This window comes from Perissodus microlepis, chromosome 19 (genome assembly GCF_051167445.1).
Source record: "Perissodus microlepis isolate ML-2025 ecotype Zambia chromosome 19, ASM5116744v1, whole genome shotgun sequence".
NCBI lineage: Eukaryota > Metazoa > Chordata > Actinopteri > Cichliformes > Cichlidae > Perissodus > Perissodus microlepis.
In genome coordinates, this window is record NC_140479.1 from 26,969,370 (window position 1) to 26,987,008 (window position 17,639).

Genomic DNA, 17,639 nt, shown 5'->3' on the forward strand with positions numbered 1-17,639 from the left:
CTGAAACTTTTTTTTTTTTTTTTTGCACAAAATATTATTATAAAACGTCTTCCATTTTGCAAGACTCAAAAAATATTATTCAATAATTTTAAAAAAAGAAACTAGACATTTATTTCTTAAGGAAATACAAAATGGGATTTTGTGATAGCTTATATGCTTATATAACACCATATACAAAAGAATAAAAACATAAACATAATTGCTAGTAACAATATGGTAACAGAAAATAAAGTACAATGTAAACACTTGTATATATATATATATATGTGCATACATGACGCCTGCGCCAAAAAACAATGGAATAAAGAAAAAATGTTCAGCTGCTGTGCCACCAAATGAAAAATGCTTGAGGTTATTTATGCGATACAAAGGCTTCTTTGACTGTGGGTTTATACAGAAATTGGTTACTTTAAAAAAAATCATCTGTATGTGATGGTTAATGTATTCCAGTAGTTATTTTTTTATACATATATAACTATTTCCCCACAGATTTCAATGATATTTCTACAATTCCCTGCATGTATTTTAACAATTGAAGGACAGTCAAGGTCACATCATGCTGCAAAGATGTCTATTTGTAGCCTGATAACTTACAAACACTGTCTCTTTGGGGTATCGCCTCTGCCCTGCATGGAAACAGTGACCCACACAGCAACAAATAATCATCTGTGCAGCTGACTGATCGAATGCAGTTCTATTTTAGGGTTAACTACAAAAAAACAAAACAAAAAGCATTAAAACACAGGTGTAATTACTGGAAATATATCAAAGTAATGCCTCGTGTGTGGCTTGTAATTCTACCAAAAGTTGTGCTGTGTTTTTTTCTTTACTTTCACACTAATTGTGGCTGGACCTGTGAAGATGAGAATGAAGAATAAATGAAAAAGCAAGAAGGAACAATTAAAAAAACAAAAACAAAACAAAAAAAGACTATGAAAGAAGATTGATTTAACTGCCAAAACAGTGTCTAAGCACAGTGGATCCACATTTTGTGGCGTAGCGCTCAGTGGCTGGTTCTCCTCCACGACCGAGGCCCCAAACGTAAGTGCTGCTAGTTTGCTGCTTCTTGCCAATCGTAAACTGTAGGAACTCGCACTACAACCTTCACTTGGCCTCCAGCTGCTGCAGCAGGGGGCTCACCTCACCCTCCGGAGTTTTGACACTGTCTGTCCTGACAATACACGTGGGGCGGTGGCGGTTGAGCATGAGGATCAGCTGCTGTCGTTCAAGCTTCAGCTCCTCGATCTGGGCTTTAAGGTCGGAATTTAACATCTCTAGCCTTTCCGACTCCTGCCATGGGATTGGAAGGAAGACAAAGTAATAATTGTGGAAAGAGTGAGACACAAGTTGAGTATGTGAGAGTGTGCAATCATGCAAAGGAGGCTCCTTAGATGTGCCTCACCTTTTGTAGATAATCTGTCCTCTCCTTCTTTTTGTTTCGACAGCGAGCTGCAGCCACTTTGTTTTTCTCCCGCCTTCGTTTTCTCCTCTCTTCCTCCTCGTCTCTCTAGAGACAGGCACAAGAGTTTTAAACACATCTTCAGGCACAATTAATCTGCCATACAATAGCAGGCAGTCCATGAACAGAGTAAGGATGGGAATGTGAATATTAGTATTTAACCTACTGGGCTCTTCTTTGCTATCACTGTAAACAAGTCAAAGTGACATTTCCTCAAACTAAAGACCTTTTGGTTTGTTTTTCCCTCTACATTAGCGTGCAAGTCCTTCTGTTTCAGTCATGGTATGCATAAAAATAGAAAAAAAGCCTTTTTAATCTGGCACAGTCTGGCACGCCTAAGCATCCTTGAACGTCAGGTAATTGATGAACCCGACATGTTTTTTTTAAGGCGGGAGAAGTCAAATCTCCCCAAGAAAACCTGTGCAAGTGTATGGAGGACATGTGATTTCTCACGGACATCCGACACAGTGGGAAAGTAAAAAAAACTACCTGTACTTCTGCCACTATTACTAATCTACCTGCTCTATAAACTACATGTCCCTTTGTGTCCACTAGATGGTCCTGTTGAATAAAATATAAACAGCAAACACATTTCTTTAGGATACAGAAGCGAGATTTTAAACACAGTTAGCAGAAAATTTCCATGCCTTTTTTTTTTAACAGCAGATACATTAAAAACACACCTTGGAGCCACTTTTTAGAAATGACCTTTTAAAAAGAACATGTAAGCTGAGTAAAAACTTAAAACGTAGCCTTAGTTTAAAGGATAACGGTTATCAACTGCTTAGTGTGTCCTATACCTCAGTTTTGATTATTAGAGGCCTCTTTCCCAGACTATCCAGGAAATGCAGAGGTGACAGCATTGTCCCAAACTCCTGGAGGTCGCCAAATTTGAGCTTGTCAGTCAGCGTGGTGGCTGTGATCCCAGCCAGTGGGCCCAGGCTGGGCAGGGAGCCTGCTGTGACAGAGGGATCTGGGATTTGTCCTGGCATCGTGTCAGACTCGGTCGTGACCACAGCTAGGCGGGAGAGGGAGAAAACGGGAGATATACTCAGACAACAAACCAAGTCAGATTAAGGAAAACACATAAAAAACTGAATACATTACAGGAATGCTTTACATTTATGAGTTGATAACAAATATAAGTGCATTATGTACCATCTGTTAGAGGGCTTCAATTAATCATTTGCAAAAGGTGGACTGGTGTTGTTTTTATTCAATTTTGCAATATTTTCTAAAAAAGTTTTTCTAAAACTTCAGGGATCATGGCAAGAACGTACATCATCTAATGCTACAAGGCCAAAAAGAGAGGTGAACAACACTGCAAAGACTAGACTCAAACAAATTCTACTTTATTCCAAGGGGCGCTAAAGGTAGCAGTTGCCAAGAAATAGTTACAGGGTGACTGTGATTTCCTGAATATGAGACATATCGAGGGGGGAGAGCAAAAATTGAGGATAAAGACGTGAAATTATGCAGCCAAAATATAGCATAATGCAGTAACGTTTAAGAAAATAGTTTGCTTTCCTTAGTTGAAAAACAAAGTTAATGCGACACTGTTTGAACACATTACCACAGTTTTGCACAGGCAAATATGTAGACAGGGACACTTCAGCATATACAAAGACAGTGAGAGCCACCCAACATACAGGAAGTTACTACAGCAGCTCAGCGGATGTCCAAGTCACATGAAATCCCCCCAAAAAACTTCTGTCTGATGTACCTTTATCCCACATTACAGAAACAACCAAGGCAAATTCTAATTAAAATATATAACCACAAGAAACAGCAATCTGGCTTTGTGTTCTTTGTGTAGACTAATGTTTATTAAAGAGGAGGGTCAAGTCTCAGTGGCTCTCCTCAGAACATGAACTCACAGGCTACATAATAATTTCACATGGGAATAACTTTTAGTTTTGCAACTTCCTCAAAGTACAGGTCATAAAGACCAAGAGGAAGTAGAGAGGCCATAAACAACATAACACTCTCGCTTGCAATTAAAGCATAACAGCCATGATAAAAAGGTGAAATAATGTGTAATAATATGTATGAAGAGTTTAACTTGAAATGAAAGCAAAAACACTTAAAGCCAAATGTAACTTTTGCTTATCAGCCCAAACACACACTATGAGCCAGTGACTGCCATCTGAATGTTGATGCAGGGGCCCCGAAGGTGGTTTTAAACTTTCTCTACTAATAGTCACTTTGTTAATGGCTAATCCTGAATGTCCCATAGAAACAACTCGCTTGATCATGGTGTATTATCACCAGACTATTTATTTACAATGCTGAAACCCCCAGGCTATGCATGAAAGCACATTTAGAGCTGTTTAATAATGTGTAGTAATCGCTTGACCAGTTATATAGTGGTGTAGCATGCTGAATTGGTCAACTTGAAAGCGGAAGTTTTTTTTTTCTATAGTGCGGCATTAAGCCCATCTTACGTAACTTTGTGTTTCCATCAGAGACCTGCAGTGATAAAATGTTACAGCTTTCTGTCCACAGCCGCTCGGATAACCCGTATTTTGAGAATCAGTGCGAGGCACTAATGTAAACGGCGGACTAGACAAAACAAGAACATTTTGTTCTGAATTGTGCACGCCGTGATTCATGAAAAAGGAGCATGCAAACAAAAGAAAATGACCTTTCTGCAGCACGATCACTAAAGATGTCAGGTTTGCTTTAACAGAGAAATTCAGAGAATGCATCGATCGCACCGTATAATCGAAAACATCAGACCTGCCCGCTGCCTCTTCGCAAACTATGCTCGTTATGACCTATGTGTGGCGCGCCAATAAGCTATTCAGCATGTACTAAAAAAAAAAAAAAATAAAATAAATTAAATATGCAGCTCTCGACTTCTGAAGTTTTGTATACAGACCTGACTTTGATCCCAGGTGCAACAAATGTCCTTTCTTCTGGTCAGCCGAGGGTCGAGAGTATATTTTAAAAAGTGGAAATCGTTGCATCAGCCCGATTTTAAACGTGATCCCAATCTGGGAGGATTTGGGAATGCGGAAATTAGGCTATGCCAGCCAAACGTAAGCAGGGATGTTAGAAAAAAAAGTAGCCTACATAGTGGGGGCAGAAGTGGGGAAGTCGCACCGCTCCTCCCATAAAGAAACAGGGAGGCTGCATACTGCTGCTGCCGCTGCAACCACAATAGTACGACTCAGATGCAGGCCTGCGCTGGAAAAACAGTACGGCCACTGATCTACAGTGAACTCCCACCTCCTCTTCTTCAACAGCAAATATCTAAAGGGTACTACAAATAAAAATATATTTGTATTTGAAATCTTTTAAAGGATTTTCACTTTAAGTTTCTTTGGAGGAAAAACCCCTCATAATTCAAAGTCCACAAACTGATCAGCACCGAGCACCACTGTGAACGCAGATTTATTATAGTTATTCAGCAGCATAGTTAAGCAATATATGCCCATTTTACTTGTTGTTTTTTTAATTTAAACAAATAAGTCAAAGTCTGAAAGGTAAAAAAATAAATCATAAGTTACATCTTGATAAGATATATATATATCTATATATATATAATAGTATATAGCACTGAATGTTTTCATGGAAAACTTTCAACATTTTAACAATGAGGTCAAACCACACTTGATGAGGTACGCAGGTACTTAGATGGATATGTAAATACATTTACATCAATCAGTACACTACTGACACCAAAAAACACAAAACCATACTGTTACATTAAATTCCACGTTACAGCTTAGATCTAGTAACAGATCAGATATGAGCTTTGAAAATTATTTGGAATTTTTCAGCATGCGTTTAAAATCAAAACTTACTTCAGTCCTTTCGGTTAAATTAAAAGCCATGCTTTTAGCTACATCACTCTGTTGACTATGTATCTGAAGAGAGTTTATATGTTTGCTTAGTCATGTACAAGACTTTTCATGAATGTGTTCCTTGAAGCATTACAGCATACGTTGTTCATATCGTTTCAACGTCGGGAACCTGCAAACAGAGAGACCAGAAAGAGATCAAACAGATCAGCGCCTCTTTGCATTTTATAAGGCTAGGAGAGTCGGAGAGTTGAGGATGTCGACAGAATCGCCCTTGTTTCCTCCACCTTTATGGCTGTCTAGTCCCTCTGTGAGAGAGTCCAGCTCAGGGCACGCAAATGTGAACACAGACAGGTAGCTGCTGCAAGTAGGGGTGGAGGTGACCACGGGAGTGCTGAGAGGCTCCAGGTCGCTGGAAACCGACTTATACAGAGTCTCCCAGTCCGAGACCCCGAGAGAGCTACTCAGATCTATGTCTGGCACGGATCGAGCTGTCTCCATGGGAGTCTTCTCCTCCAGTGTGGGTAAAATATTGTCCAGTAGCCCCTCCTTAAGGTCCAGGGAGGGCTCGAGATCACAGATGTTGATTTCAGCACTTGCACACAGCAAAATATTCGAGTTCCCAGAGATGGCTGTGGACGGATCGCTGGGGTCGTCCATGTCTTGGAGTGATGGAGCTTCTTGCGTGCCATCCTCTGGAAGCCTGTCCTCGTCTGGACTGGGCGGTAGGCCTGGAGACCCTGTGGACTCTTGGAAAATGGATTCAAGCTCTTCTGACACCTGGCACACCGGCTTATGTGTAGCAAGAATAAATTCGAGCCGTTCTTTCTCTTTGATTAGGTTGGCTATTTCGGTCTCCAGGGCAGCCTTTTCCTCCTCCAGCTTGTCTGTCTCCTTTAAACAGATCGACACCAAAAAATCATCCATGTGGAAAATCAAACAAACAAACAAAAAGCTAAACACATCGCAGTAGGTGTAAATGACAGCTGAGCAAATTAATCACTGTTTACTTACAGCTTGCAGTGTATCTGTGAGCTCCCTCCTTCTGTTGCGACACTTTGCTGCAGCCATTTTATTCCTCTCCCTTCTTATCCTCTTCTTCTCCTCCTCCTCAGGAGACAGCTGAGATGTAAGGGAAATAATTCAGTCATTACCACGAAGAATCCAGCCATTTCTTCCCCTAATCCACAACACCCGCTCCCAGTTCGCCCTCTGAAGAGTGGCAAAAGCATGTTTCACTGCAATGCGTCTAAAAATAGACTATTGTTGCAGACTTGCTGTGACCTGAATATAAATTGACTGCCTAAGGAAGGCACACAGCCCGCACACGGCACAAGAGGAGCATGCACAATAGCTCGGCTGCACACAAGGAATTCAGATTGGCATATGCAAATTGACACTATTGACTGTTCTGTCCAATAGCAGGTAGACTTCATCGGAGCTAACCTACCTGCTCTGTTTTCCCCTTTCTGGCAGCATTTTTTCCCTTACTCCCGCCCGCTTTGGGTGTTGCCTGGTGAGAGCTTCGCGGTTCATTGGCTTGCTTGCTACCCAGAGACGGGGAGACAGATGTAATAATCGTAGGCTGGACCATCCACTGGAAATCTGGGGTAGAGGAAATTGCTGTAACCGTTGGAACAAATGGAGTGTCTTCAGTGCTCATGTCTTGGCAGACCTCCTGAAAAAGCAGAGATAGTACTGACAATGAGGACTACAGTTACATTTATTCATTTATACCAGAGGTTTCACGTGGCTCTGATTGTGATGCTGAAAATCAATAAAAGCCTCTTAATCATTTGTTTATAGTCTAAAACAGAGGATACCCTGCATGTGGTGTCTCTTCTTGAAATATACCCGACCAGAAATAGCCTTCTCCCAGATCAATATTTGACTTTATCATTGTTTCTGACGTCAACACTGACGCAGAGATGCTGTGGAGTCTCCTGAATGGATTTATTTTTCTCAATGAACCGCTGCATCGACACGCTTGCATTTTGGTCCCAGGACGTCGGAATCATAACAACCGACCTACAGGGCTATTTTGTCACATTTCCACATGCACAGATTTCCGATGTCTCACGTCTTATAGGCATATATGTATATATAAATATGATGCTTTAAAATTAACCGCATCCAGTTAATTTAAATCTTATCAATCAGTTCCCCCTCCCCCTCCCCCCCACCACAGAGATGAAAGCATTTGAGCATCCAGTCTGTGGCTCACTTTAAAAAAGAAAAGAGAGAGAGAGGGAGAGAGGTAGAGAAAATGGTGATCTTTAATCTGTTTTAAACGGGGTGCCTCTTGGGTAGCGTGTTAAATAAATGATCAACAAAGCCATTCATACCTTTGCATTGCTCTCTGTGGAGGACGCTGGAGAGCTCGCCTCCTCTGGCGTCTTCTGGCAGAGTGTCCCGACGGGAGACTCTGCCCGGCAGGTGGGGGAGACTGAATCCATGTCAGGCGTCAGGTTGTTTTGATACATCACGAGGAGAAAAAACAAAAAGAAAAGAAAAAAAAGAAAAGAAAGAAAAGCTAAATCACACACACGCACACACACGAGTCCTGATTAATGACAAATATGACTGTGGCCTTCCGCTGGGGAAGAGCAGCTCGGGTCTTTTCTCCAGGTATAGTCTACCTGGTAACTGGACGACTAGAATGCAAGCTCCTCCTTTTATGCTCTGCTTGAATTTTATGAATGAACCAAGACTGTACCATCCGCGGAAGGGGGGGGGGTCAGACTGACAGCCACATAGGCATATTTTGGAGTAAAAGGCCATCCTGTTGACATTTATCCACCATTATATGCACTCCATGAGCGATATCTGACACTTTATCCCTTTTGGTTTGTTTGTATTTACACCAGTTAGGCACCGCAAGATGACCAGCCCCCCCCTCTCTCTCTCCCATTCACAAAAATGGCTATCGGCCTCTTATTAATGCAATATGGGATGAAAAACGCGAGTCTATTTATAAATATGCCTATGTAACCATTTCCTGGGCGATAAAAACTTAACGCCGTGCTGTATCAATTTAGTCAAAGGTTAAATAGAGCCGTGGTGGAGACGGCTCCTCTTCAATAAAACCTCATTTGATTCCAAGGTCAAGTGGACACGTTTTGCTCGACCATTTTAAAATACACACTGCAGCTTAGCATTTTATATTTAGCTCCATAATTTATCCGAATCCAAAAACTCATCTCATCTCCATTCGCCATTTCACATTGATAAAATGCGGACTATGCTGGGAGGTTTTAGCTGTGTGACAGGCATCTGTTGTCGAGCTCAGGCTTTTTCCCCACCGATGATAAGAATCAGGGATTGTTCGCAGACATAATGAAATGATGCTGAATTGTTTACTTGGGAGGGACATGTGGGGGCGGGCAAGTCACGTGGCATGACCCGGAACTGTGGGGGAAGAAGGGGTCTGCAACACAGCTGCTCAATACTCCAATCACAACAAAGGAGCAGCGCTGCGTCGATGCTCTGCCCGACAGCGCTCTCGCTTCAAGTCTCTCTGCCGCCCAACTCTAGAACATGTCTGCAAGAATGTGCTGCTGCAAGGCGAGGAGGCCTGCAAAGACACCCAAAAGCTGCTATACATTTTAAGAGAATTAAACATAGCGCTCCAATTATTATTAATTCACTTTGTACCCCTTTGCTCCAACTGGGAATTATTTAAATGGCACAGCCAACCAGAGTACGGTTACTGATTATGATCATCCCTTTATGACCACAGTGCACCATCTCCTGGTGGCTGATTCAAGCACGTTAATGCACCATGTCACAAAGCTTAAATCATATCAAACTGGTTTCTTGAACATGACACTGGTGTCCCCATACTCAAATGACCTGTGTAATGTTATCATATCACTATGGTCAACAATCTTGAATGTTTCCAGCACCTTGTTGAGTCTGTGCCAAAAAGAATTAATTAATTATAAGAATTTCTTATAGTAATATCTATTATTTTAAATAAATTATATCTCAATGAGCTATCAGCATTTTTTTTGTGAAGTAACATAATAGGCAAAAAATGTTTGTGGGAACTGAAAACTCCCAGAATAAAGTTGTTAAACTGAACATGATGCGCATGTGGAAGCAAAGATGTGAAGGATTTTCATAGCACTGACATTTATAACATTATGAGCGCCACACGATAAAATCCAAACTACTACAGCTAACAAAACTTACTGTTACTCACATCATGTTACATACGTTATACTTACAGTCCTCTGAAAAAGTATTTCCCCCTTCTTGATTTCATGGGTTTTTGCATATTTGTCATACTTGCATGTTTCAGATCATCAAATAAATTTTAAGAACAAAGAAAGATAACCAGAGTAAATAGAAAATGCTGTTTGTTTGTTTTTTTTTTAAAAAAAAGAAAAGTTTATCAACTGTACTTGGCCTATGTGAAAATGTAATTGGCCCCTAATCCTAATAAGTAGTTGCGTCACCCTTGGCAGAAAGAATTACAACAAAGCGTTTGTGATAACTGGCAAAGAGTCTTTCACATCACTGTGGCGGAAATTTGGCCCACTCTTCTTTTTAGAACTGTTTTAATTCAGCCACATTGAAGGGTTTATTGAAGGGTTTTCGTGAATGGTCTGTTTAAGGTCAATGGGACTTTTTAACAAGGCAATTACTTTTTTATATGTGGCCAGGGAGGTTTGGATAGCTTTCCCCCCCCCCTCAACATATAAAATAATTAATTGAAAACAGCATTTTATATTTAGTTGGATTATCTTTGTCTAATACTAAAATTAGTTTGATGATATGAAACATTAAGTGTGATAAATATGCAAAAAACTAAGTAGTGTGTAAGAGGGCAAACAGGCTTTCACAGTGCTGTATATATCTTACTATGACTTTCTGTTGCTTTAGATTACAAGAAAAAAGCTTGAGCCATAGAATTTGGGCAAAGAATATCTGAACCATTTAATAAGTTATGAATCTTTTTTTTTTTTTTTTTTTTTTTTTTAGAAACAAAACAACACATTTAAAAACAAAATACACACCCTTAAGTATTCCCATATAGCTTCCATGCTTTATACATTCTTCTCAACTTTCGGAGGTTGGGTTTCTGGACTTCCTGCAAGTACAACAATACTTAGTCATCATCACAATATTGCACTGGACATTTCCTTGAATCTGACTTTTAGTCCAGAGTTCAAATGTGCAATGTGTTCTGGTACCGTGTGGTCTTTGTCCAAATGAAGGACGTCTACGAGGGGAACAATAGATGGACGGCCATGAGCACACTGGAAGGGCAGCTGGCAGGCAGACAAGGATGCCACCAAGCTGTAGCATTCATCTCTACTTAGGGTGTCGTTGAATTTGATGGCACCTGTTCAATGCAAGCATGTATAAAAATAACAAGCATAAAGATTTCAGGCTCAAAATCACAGAAAAAATATATTCAAGGCCTGAGAGAAGCTGATTATCTTTACCGTGGCATGCTAGTGAGGCGAGCACTTTCAGAACAGTGAGAGGCAAAGTTCCTCTCACTCTACCTGTTGAGCGGAGTAGCTGGGGAACGAAAAAAGAGACAAACAAAATATATTACTCCAAAACAAATAGTACATACCATTGTGCATCACAGAACTTTAGTACATAGGAAAACAGAAAAAAATCTAGCTTACCTCAATCTGCTCTCGAAGATACTCCTGTCAGATAAAATTAAGCGGTACATATCAGAGAACAGCTTTGTAAAAACCTCACTTAGCAAAAACAGTGAAACAGTAAACAGTTTTACCTCAGTAATTGGCTTTATAACAGATGGTCTTCCTCGCCTCAGCTCATTACTCTCTTTTTCCATAAAACACAATGGCACTTTCCCGACAAACACTTTTAGATCTGCTGCCCGTGAAAAATGAACTTCCAGGCCCAAACTCCTTAGATGTGGCTGACAGGACCTGTAGGAAAATACAAGAACAGTCTATGAGTACTAACTAAATAACATCTGAACACAAACTCTATGTACTACTGCTAGTCTACAAAGCTTAAGCATGTGGTGCAAAAAATACAATAAAGTAGTATACTTGACCATTTATTAAATTGTATCTCTAGGCACTTTGTTTTTCAGAATGACAATGACTCCAAACACACTGCCAATACAGTAAAAGCATGCCTGGATAGAAAAAAAAAAAATGCTGGAACACTATCATTCATGGACCGGCCTCCCTAGAGGACTACAACAGAACTGTACAAACTCTGTATTTGCCTCATATACTCTATTTCCATGAACGTTTTCAATAAACAACTGCACCTATTTCCCATTTTTCCTCACAAAATATGAAGAAATGAGGGGTGTTTGAAGATATTTACTATATGTATTCTGTCTTTGCAGGCTTTCCCTCTTTGCTTGTTGCCCAATACACCCAATAGATTTCCATACCTAAGCAGCCTTATCTCCTCTTCTGTTACACTGATCCCAAGAGGTGGCAAAATGGTTGAAGTACACAGGCATCTCTCTCCTGGGACATCTGGGTCATCTTCATATGAATCTGTGACAGCACAAACAGCTATGACTGCAGAATTACAATAAGCACCTGTTAACAGCATTATCAGTGTTTCAATAACAAAACTAAACTACCTTTCACTTCTTCTTCTTCTTTTTTTTTTTTTTACCTGCAATTAAATTTTCAAGTCGCACTCTTTCATGTGCAGCATGTTGATCTACCAGCACCAACAGGTTTCCTGTTTTGTAATTGAAAATGTACAAATAAATAAATAAACATGTCTCAAGAAAACAATAAATGACAAAGATTGAATGGTTCTAACTTCACCTTTGGTTTCAGTGTGTTCCACCAGCTCGTCATCCTTAGTACTAATAAGGCATGCAAGAAACTTTTTATCCACCTGATGAATAACCTATAGGAGAATTGCATCACAGCTTCATGACAGCGTTTTACTGAAATTTGTAAAACTGCTAATAAAAAGTGGTTAAAGCTGAGAGATTAATTTGCCTTCATGGAGTGAATCATGGACTTAGAGAAGCGGTATGGAAAAAGGACGTTGTGGATCTTTACGGCCAGTCCGTCAGCTTGTCCACTGGAAATATCCACACCGACCTGTGGAGGGATGATGTAGTATCAAAAATAAAACCACCGAAGTGAAATCTGACTTTGTGTTTTGCTATGAGCCAATCAGTTCGAGTCATTACTAAATCGAGTTAATACAAAGTAAAAATGTGTTTTCATTACCATTGGAGGGCGGACAAACACGGGATTATTCCATTTTGAGTACAGTGAAAAAAGTGAGTTTGAGCTTTCACCAACATCACCTGTAAAGACGAGATAATAAAAGGCTGCAAATTATCAACTGCATTTTGTACATTATCTGAGGTCATGACCTTACAGCCTACACGCTTATAAATCTGTGAGGTACCTCTACAATCAAGCCCTGATCTAATCACCCTTTCTGGTCTGGATTTAGGCAGGAATGGCAACACTAGATCCACCTGAAATGGGTAACACCTGTATTCCATCCCTACATGGACATGACGGCATGCATTAAAACAGTAAACAAATTATCTGTATTAATGTGCATATGTGCAATTTTGTGTGCTAACTTACCCATTTCAGAAATGACACTAACTGCTATATTGGTGACATCAGACGTGCAGCGCACTTGAGTTTCCTCCACAGCTGGGTCCTCATATTTGCTGAGCCCGGTCACTCTGTTCACATAAACCGTCTTTCCGACAGATGCGTCGTACTGTTGGAGCCAGTCACTCGATGTGATATCCTCTTCATTCATAGCAAGTTCAGGGTTTAAAATGCAACCTGAGGCTGGCCTCATATTGAACTCAGGGTCACAGGGAATCTCATTGCTATCTTGGTTAATGTCAATTCCAGTACTGACACAGATAGTATCCTTTGAGATGTTTCTGGAAAAATCCAATGATACCTCTGAATCATCTGTCCCATGTTGTTTCAAATGACGGAGTTTAGCTGCCAAAGATTTTTTACCTTGGTTCTGTGCTGATTCTGGTTTTATCTTAGTGAAAATAGAGAGAGTTGGCGGGCTTTGGAGGCTGTTCTTTGCCTCATCTTTGTCCTGCATCTCATCTTCTTGTTGAACTTCCTGGAAAATTGATGTATTCAAAACAACGCGGTCCGTCTGAGGAGTGTCGTTCTTCAAATGAGCCTTGGGTAACTGCGATTTGAGTTCACCAGATTTAACACATGTTCGTCGAAACTTGTCAAGAGATCCAGACAATCTATGGCATGAAATTATCTTGGAAATCTTTGAGGGGACAACAGAGGAAGAGTCTCTGTATTGTTTCTGAGAAGATCTGCTTGTGTCTAGTGAGATTTTGCGTTTCGCAACAGAAGCTTTTTCTTCAGATTTTACTGTTAAACTTTCCTCCTGAAATACTGGCCTATTGTTTTGCAAAAGGTCCCGAGTCTGCAGACTCTCTTGAATATATTGATCAGACAATCTGATCTTTCTCTTACTTACTAAAGTCTGTGCATGGCAGCTTGTATCCTGACAGTCAGGTACTATTCTCTCAGTGTAGTTTAAAGCAGGCTGGGCTTGTTGAATGAAGCTGTCATCTCCTTCTTTTAAGAGTAGCTCTCTTGAAATATGCAAAATATTAGAACCTTCCCCAGCATCACTATGTGCCGGCTCCACTTCTTTATTAATTTTATAAGATAAAGGTTCCACCGTAGCCAGATCAGACATCAGCTCATCGCTACATGCATTGTTTAAACCTTTTTCACTGTGTACATTTTGCAACTCATTTGTACTTATCTTTTGCTGGCCTGGTTGTTCACTTTTATCCGATCTAGCCTCCAGGCAAACACCATCTTTAGAAACACTGTCACCTGTGTGATTACGATGAACAGATTCAGATGCCAGTCTCGTGCCAACGCTACAGTCCATTGTAGAAATACTGATATCTGTTTGGCCACCTTTGTCACCGTTCTCTTCTGGTTCTGTTTTGTCAGTTCCAAACACTCTTGGAGATGCATAGTCCAAGTCGTCTTGAGTAATGACAGCCACCAAGTTCTCCCTCCTCAGGAAAGCTTTCACTGCTTCTTCAACACAGAGCAAAATGCCATCCCAGTCTTTGAACTCTATTAGAGTTTTGGCAGGCTCGAGGGAAATGTCATACTCCGAGTAAGAGCATTTAATATTGATGATATACACTCCATACAGATCTTGGCTTCGCTTGTGCTTTGGACTTCTGATGACAGACTGCCCATCCGGACTGTCATTCTTCTGGTTCGAACTGGTCAGTCGGCGCAAGAGAACATTCAGCAGCTTGTGAATACGTGTTTTCAACAGCAGTCTTTCATTCACATACAGGAACTGTAAGCTGTTGTTGTAGTGGCCCTCTCTGCCAATGTAACCCATCACTTCAAACTGTTTGTATGTGTGGCTGATTTCTCCCAGCTTCTCTGCTCGCCCGAGATTATGTATCTGAACAAACCTGTGATAAGTGTTTCTTGCTTTCGGGAGCTGCACCATCATGGCTCCTGTGCAGTCATTCTTCAGGGTGAAGGAAACAGAGGGGTGCATCAGGGAAATAGCTTCCACTCTGTGCCTGATCCTCTCACCCTCCAGGACGGCATCAACCCTCTTCCTTCGGACAGGCATGTTGTGGAAGAAGTTACAAATGATGACAGTTGTGCCCGCTGAGGGTCGAGCAGCCTCTGCTTCAAAGACCTCCAAGCCCTTCCCCTCCTTGAATATTTTAACGTGTGTTTTTACAGATGATCTGGTCCGGGAGGAGATTTCAACAAGTGTGGCTAAAGAAACTAAACTCGCCAAGGCTTCCCCTCTGAAACCATACCACCTGAGGTTGTCCAGGTCCGCCACAGAAGTGCATTTACTTGTGTGGTATCTATTCCCAACACAGTCCATGTCCTCGGCGCTCATCCCAGCACCGTTATCGATCACCTGAATTTTAAATGCCTCCATGTCCATTCGGACTCCCACACAGATCGCCCCGGCATCGATGCTGTTTAAAATCAGCTCCTCCACACACTGCTGAAGCGAGGGGATAGCGACACCGGAGCGAAGCTTCCCCTGAACCTCTTTGGGTAAACACTTAATCATAATGGGAATTAAATTCAGTTCTCTTTGTATCTATGGTCTATCACCTGTACCGGCGACCGCAAAATAAGAAGTTAGTTAACTGTTGCTAAGTAGTTAATGCTAGCTAATTCCAAAGGGGACTTTTTGACAGCGACACATTTTGAAGTAAAACCCTCTTTCATATTTCATTAAATATGATAAAATATTTAGCATACTAAAACCATGCCCTCAAATACCTCAGCTGTTGTGTACAGTCAACGTGAAACAAAAACACAGGCCTATGACCCTTAAAACTGGCTAAAATTATAATACTGCCACCTTCTGGTGTGGTTGAATTTACTGCTGCGTTCGCGTCGACTCGGAAACTTCTATCCGTACGATAATCAGTTTCCCTTTTTCTATCGTTTCATCAATTCGTTTAAATGACTTCAGCTATATAAAATGCTAATATTAATGTCTACAGTTTGTCATAGTCACCCCTTTCGATTGTTTACACTTGCGTCTTTGTAGCTGGGAATTCGGAGCTTTACTGGAAAATTTCGATCTCCGCGTTGACCTGAATGTGCCATGTTCACCAGACATCTTCTTTCGTAAGTTAGCCTGCTTTTACTGCATACCGCCACCTCCTGTACGGAGTGTGCTGTTCAATGTGCTTATACACCCAGTCAGTTTTCCTTTCTGCAGTTAAGAAGTCAATAAAACAATTTCAGTCACATCTTCCTCAGTTAGCTTGCCCACTGTATGCCTCGATATGGATAAAACTCAAGCAAGAGTGTCCAGGCCTGCAACATCATCCTAACATGTCTCGATACATCAAGTTACAGTGGAGAAACACGTTTTATTAATAACTTTAAATGCCCCGTTTGTGTACAAGTGTGCCAGTAAGTCTGCACAGACACATCAGACACAACTGTGTTTTTCATACCAACATGAAGTCAAATTATTTGCTGACCTACCCACTTTATTGGTATGTGTGGCGTTTACCTGTTATCTTAAACCAGAAGACCGAACAATATCAGGGTGTTTGTCCTTGGAATAACTGAACTTGTATCAGTATCTTGATAATTTAGCAAAATAGTTTTATGTCACCTTATGCGTAAATAGTCTTTAAGAGCTTCTGATGAACCCTGAAAAGGTGTTATTATTACAGCTTTCTTTTGAAAATAGGCAAGCACACACATGTGCCTGTTTGCATGACCATGAGAACAAATATAATTTTGTTAAAGGCTTCTAAAAAATAAAAAAAAATAAAAAAATTTGAACAATGTAGCCACCTCCGCTAACCACTTTAAATGCAGAGTATAGGTCCTTCACAACCAGGCATGTTAAAGCTGACTGAGTTGAATATTCCTTTACTGCTGTTATTGCAATAAAATCAGACAATGTGAGTCCCAATGAAGGAAGTTCCTATTTATTAATGTTGTTACATATTCTGTGAACATTTAGGAGATCAAACGAATGCAGTACACCTCTTCCTCCCATTCAGTTTAAATGTTAAATTCCAACCAGTAAAAACAAAAAAGAGTAAATAAATAAAACATCTGCATAAGTTAATATTAAAGCCACAGTTATTTTACTACATTGAAAGATGAATGTTCTAGGCTGTCAACTTCTTTCTCATTCTTGAACTCTGCCTTGGTTATGTGTGACTTGGGGCTCCCAGTGGACCTCAGCCATTCTTGCATTTCCTTCACCTTTTTGCGTGGACCTTGTAGCTGCCCTTGCACTGTTCCTGCTGGTGTGTTTTGGACCCAGCCAACAAGGCCAAGTTTCTTCCCCTCTGCCTGAAAGAAAAAAAAAAAAAACCCAAAAGGGATGATTATTATTATTATTATTATTGAGATCGTGGAGGGCAAAAGAGATGTCATAATAGTAAGAAAATGGTAATCATAGGAATACAGGGACAATGTCAAACTCACCTGCGTGTATTTCCGAAAAAATACACCTTGCACTCTGCCAAAAATCTCATAATCCACTGAAATTAGGTCTTCATCGGCCATAACGGATCTAAAAAAAAAGAAGAAGAAAAAGGCAGTCCTTTAATGCTTAAAGGTGATTTGTAATCACAGGTGGCTGAAGCTATGCCAACATAAATAATACATAGCACACCTAGCTTAGTATTACTGCTACTTTACTGCACAAAAACTCGCTATCATTTAATTTACCTGAATTTTATCCAGAAGCCGTGAAACACCGACCCAGTTCCGAATTACAGCAAATTCAAAACATACGAGACGCCACTTCTTCTTCCTCTTCTTCTTTGAGTTCCTAATTGCATTATCGCCACCTACTGGGCTGGAACAGAGGATTACAGGAAGTGG

The 17,639-nt window shown here is 40.6% G+C and overlaps 4 protein-coding genes across 9 annotated transcripts; all 4 read right to left on the bottom strand.

The window, feature by feature from the left end:
- Positions 1-86: 86 nt before the first annotated feature.
- Positions 87-4,748, bottom strand: jdp2a (Jun dimerization protein 2a). 4 transcript variants are annotated; one of them, XM_084914226.1, is made up of 4 exons: positions 4,341-4,748; positions 2,260-2,477; positions 1,403-1,507; positions 87-1,290 (listed from the first exon to the last, which is right to left on the bottom strand). In XM_084914226.1, the coding sequence occupies exons 1-4, from the start codon at positions 4,426-4,428 to the stop codon at positions 1,105-1,107; spliced, it is 597 nt and encodes a 198-aa protein (XP_084770352.1). In that variant the 5' UTR covers positions 4,429-4,748; the 3' UTR covers positions 87-1,104. The 4 variants fall into 4 exon arrangements, with proteins under 4 accessions (XP_084770352.1, XP_084770355.1, XP_084770354.1 ...); XM_084914229.1 differs by lacking the exon at positions 4,341-4,748 and adding an exon at positions 4,199-4,334; XM_084914228.1 differs by lacking the exon at positions 4,341-4,748 and adding an exon at positions 4,177-4,334.
- Positions 4,749-4,839: 91 nt separating this feature from the next.
- On the bottom strand, positions 4,840-7,893 carry fosaa (Fos proto-oncogene, AP-1 transcription factor subunit a). Of its 2 annotated transcripts, none has more exons than XM_084914220.1 (4): positions 7,611-7,893; positions 6,716-6,943; positions 6,280-6,387; positions 4,840-6,159 (listed from the first exon to the last, which is right to left on the bottom strand). In XM_084914220.1, the coding sequence occupies exons 1-4, from the start codon at positions 7,746-7,748 to the stop codon at positions 5,491-5,493; spliced, it is 1,143 nt and encodes a 380-aa protein (XP_084770346.1). In that variant the 5' UTR covers positions 7,749-7,893; the 3' UTR covers positions 4,840-5,490. The 2 variants fall into 2 exon arrangements, with proteins under 2 accessions (XP_084770346.1, XP_084770347.1); XM_084914221.1 differs by lacking the exon at positions 7,611-7,893 and adding an exon at positions 7,089-7,168.
- A 1,403-nt stretch (positions 7,894-9,296) lies between these two features.
- On the bottom strand, positions 9,297-16,622 carry mlh3 (mutL homolog 3 (E. coli)). 2 transcript variants are annotated; one of them, XM_084914214.1, is made up of 12 exons: positions 12,846-16,622; positions 12,658-12,759; positions 12,474-12,553; positions 12,237-12,341; positions 12,057-12,141; positions 11,899-11,967; positions 11,666-11,774; positions 11,024-11,183; positions 10,911-10,934; positions 10,719-10,797; positions 10,464-10,615; positions 9,297-10,360 (listed from the first exon to the last, which is right to left on the bottom strand). In XM_084914214.1, the coding sequence occupies exons 1-12, from the start codon at positions 15,337-15,339 to the stop codon at positions 10,289-10,291; spliced, it is 3,531 nt and encodes a 1,176-aa protein (XP_084770340.1). In that variant the 5' UTR covers positions 15,340-16,622; the 3' UTR covers positions 9,297-10,288. The 2 variants fall into 2 exon arrangements, with proteins under 2 accessions (XP_084770340.1, XP_084770339.1); XM_084914213.1 differs by lacking the exon at positions 12,658-12,759.
- A 91-nt stretch (positions 16,623-16,713) lies between these two features.
- Positions 16,714-17,600, bottom strand: acyp1 (acylphosphatase 1, erythrocyte (common) type). The gene is made up of 3 exons (XM_084914231.1): positions 17,484-17,600; positions 17,238-17,325; positions 16,714-17,102 (listed from the first exon to the last, which is right to left on the bottom strand). Exons 2-3 carry the CDS (start codon positions 17,316-17,318, stop codon positions 16,887-16,889), a joined length of 297 nt encoding a protein of 98 aa, XP_084770357.1. The 5' UTR covers positions 17,319-17,325; positions 17,484-17,600; the 3' UTR covers positions 16,714-16,886.
- Between the last annotated feature and the right edge of the window lie 39 nt (positions 17,601-17,639).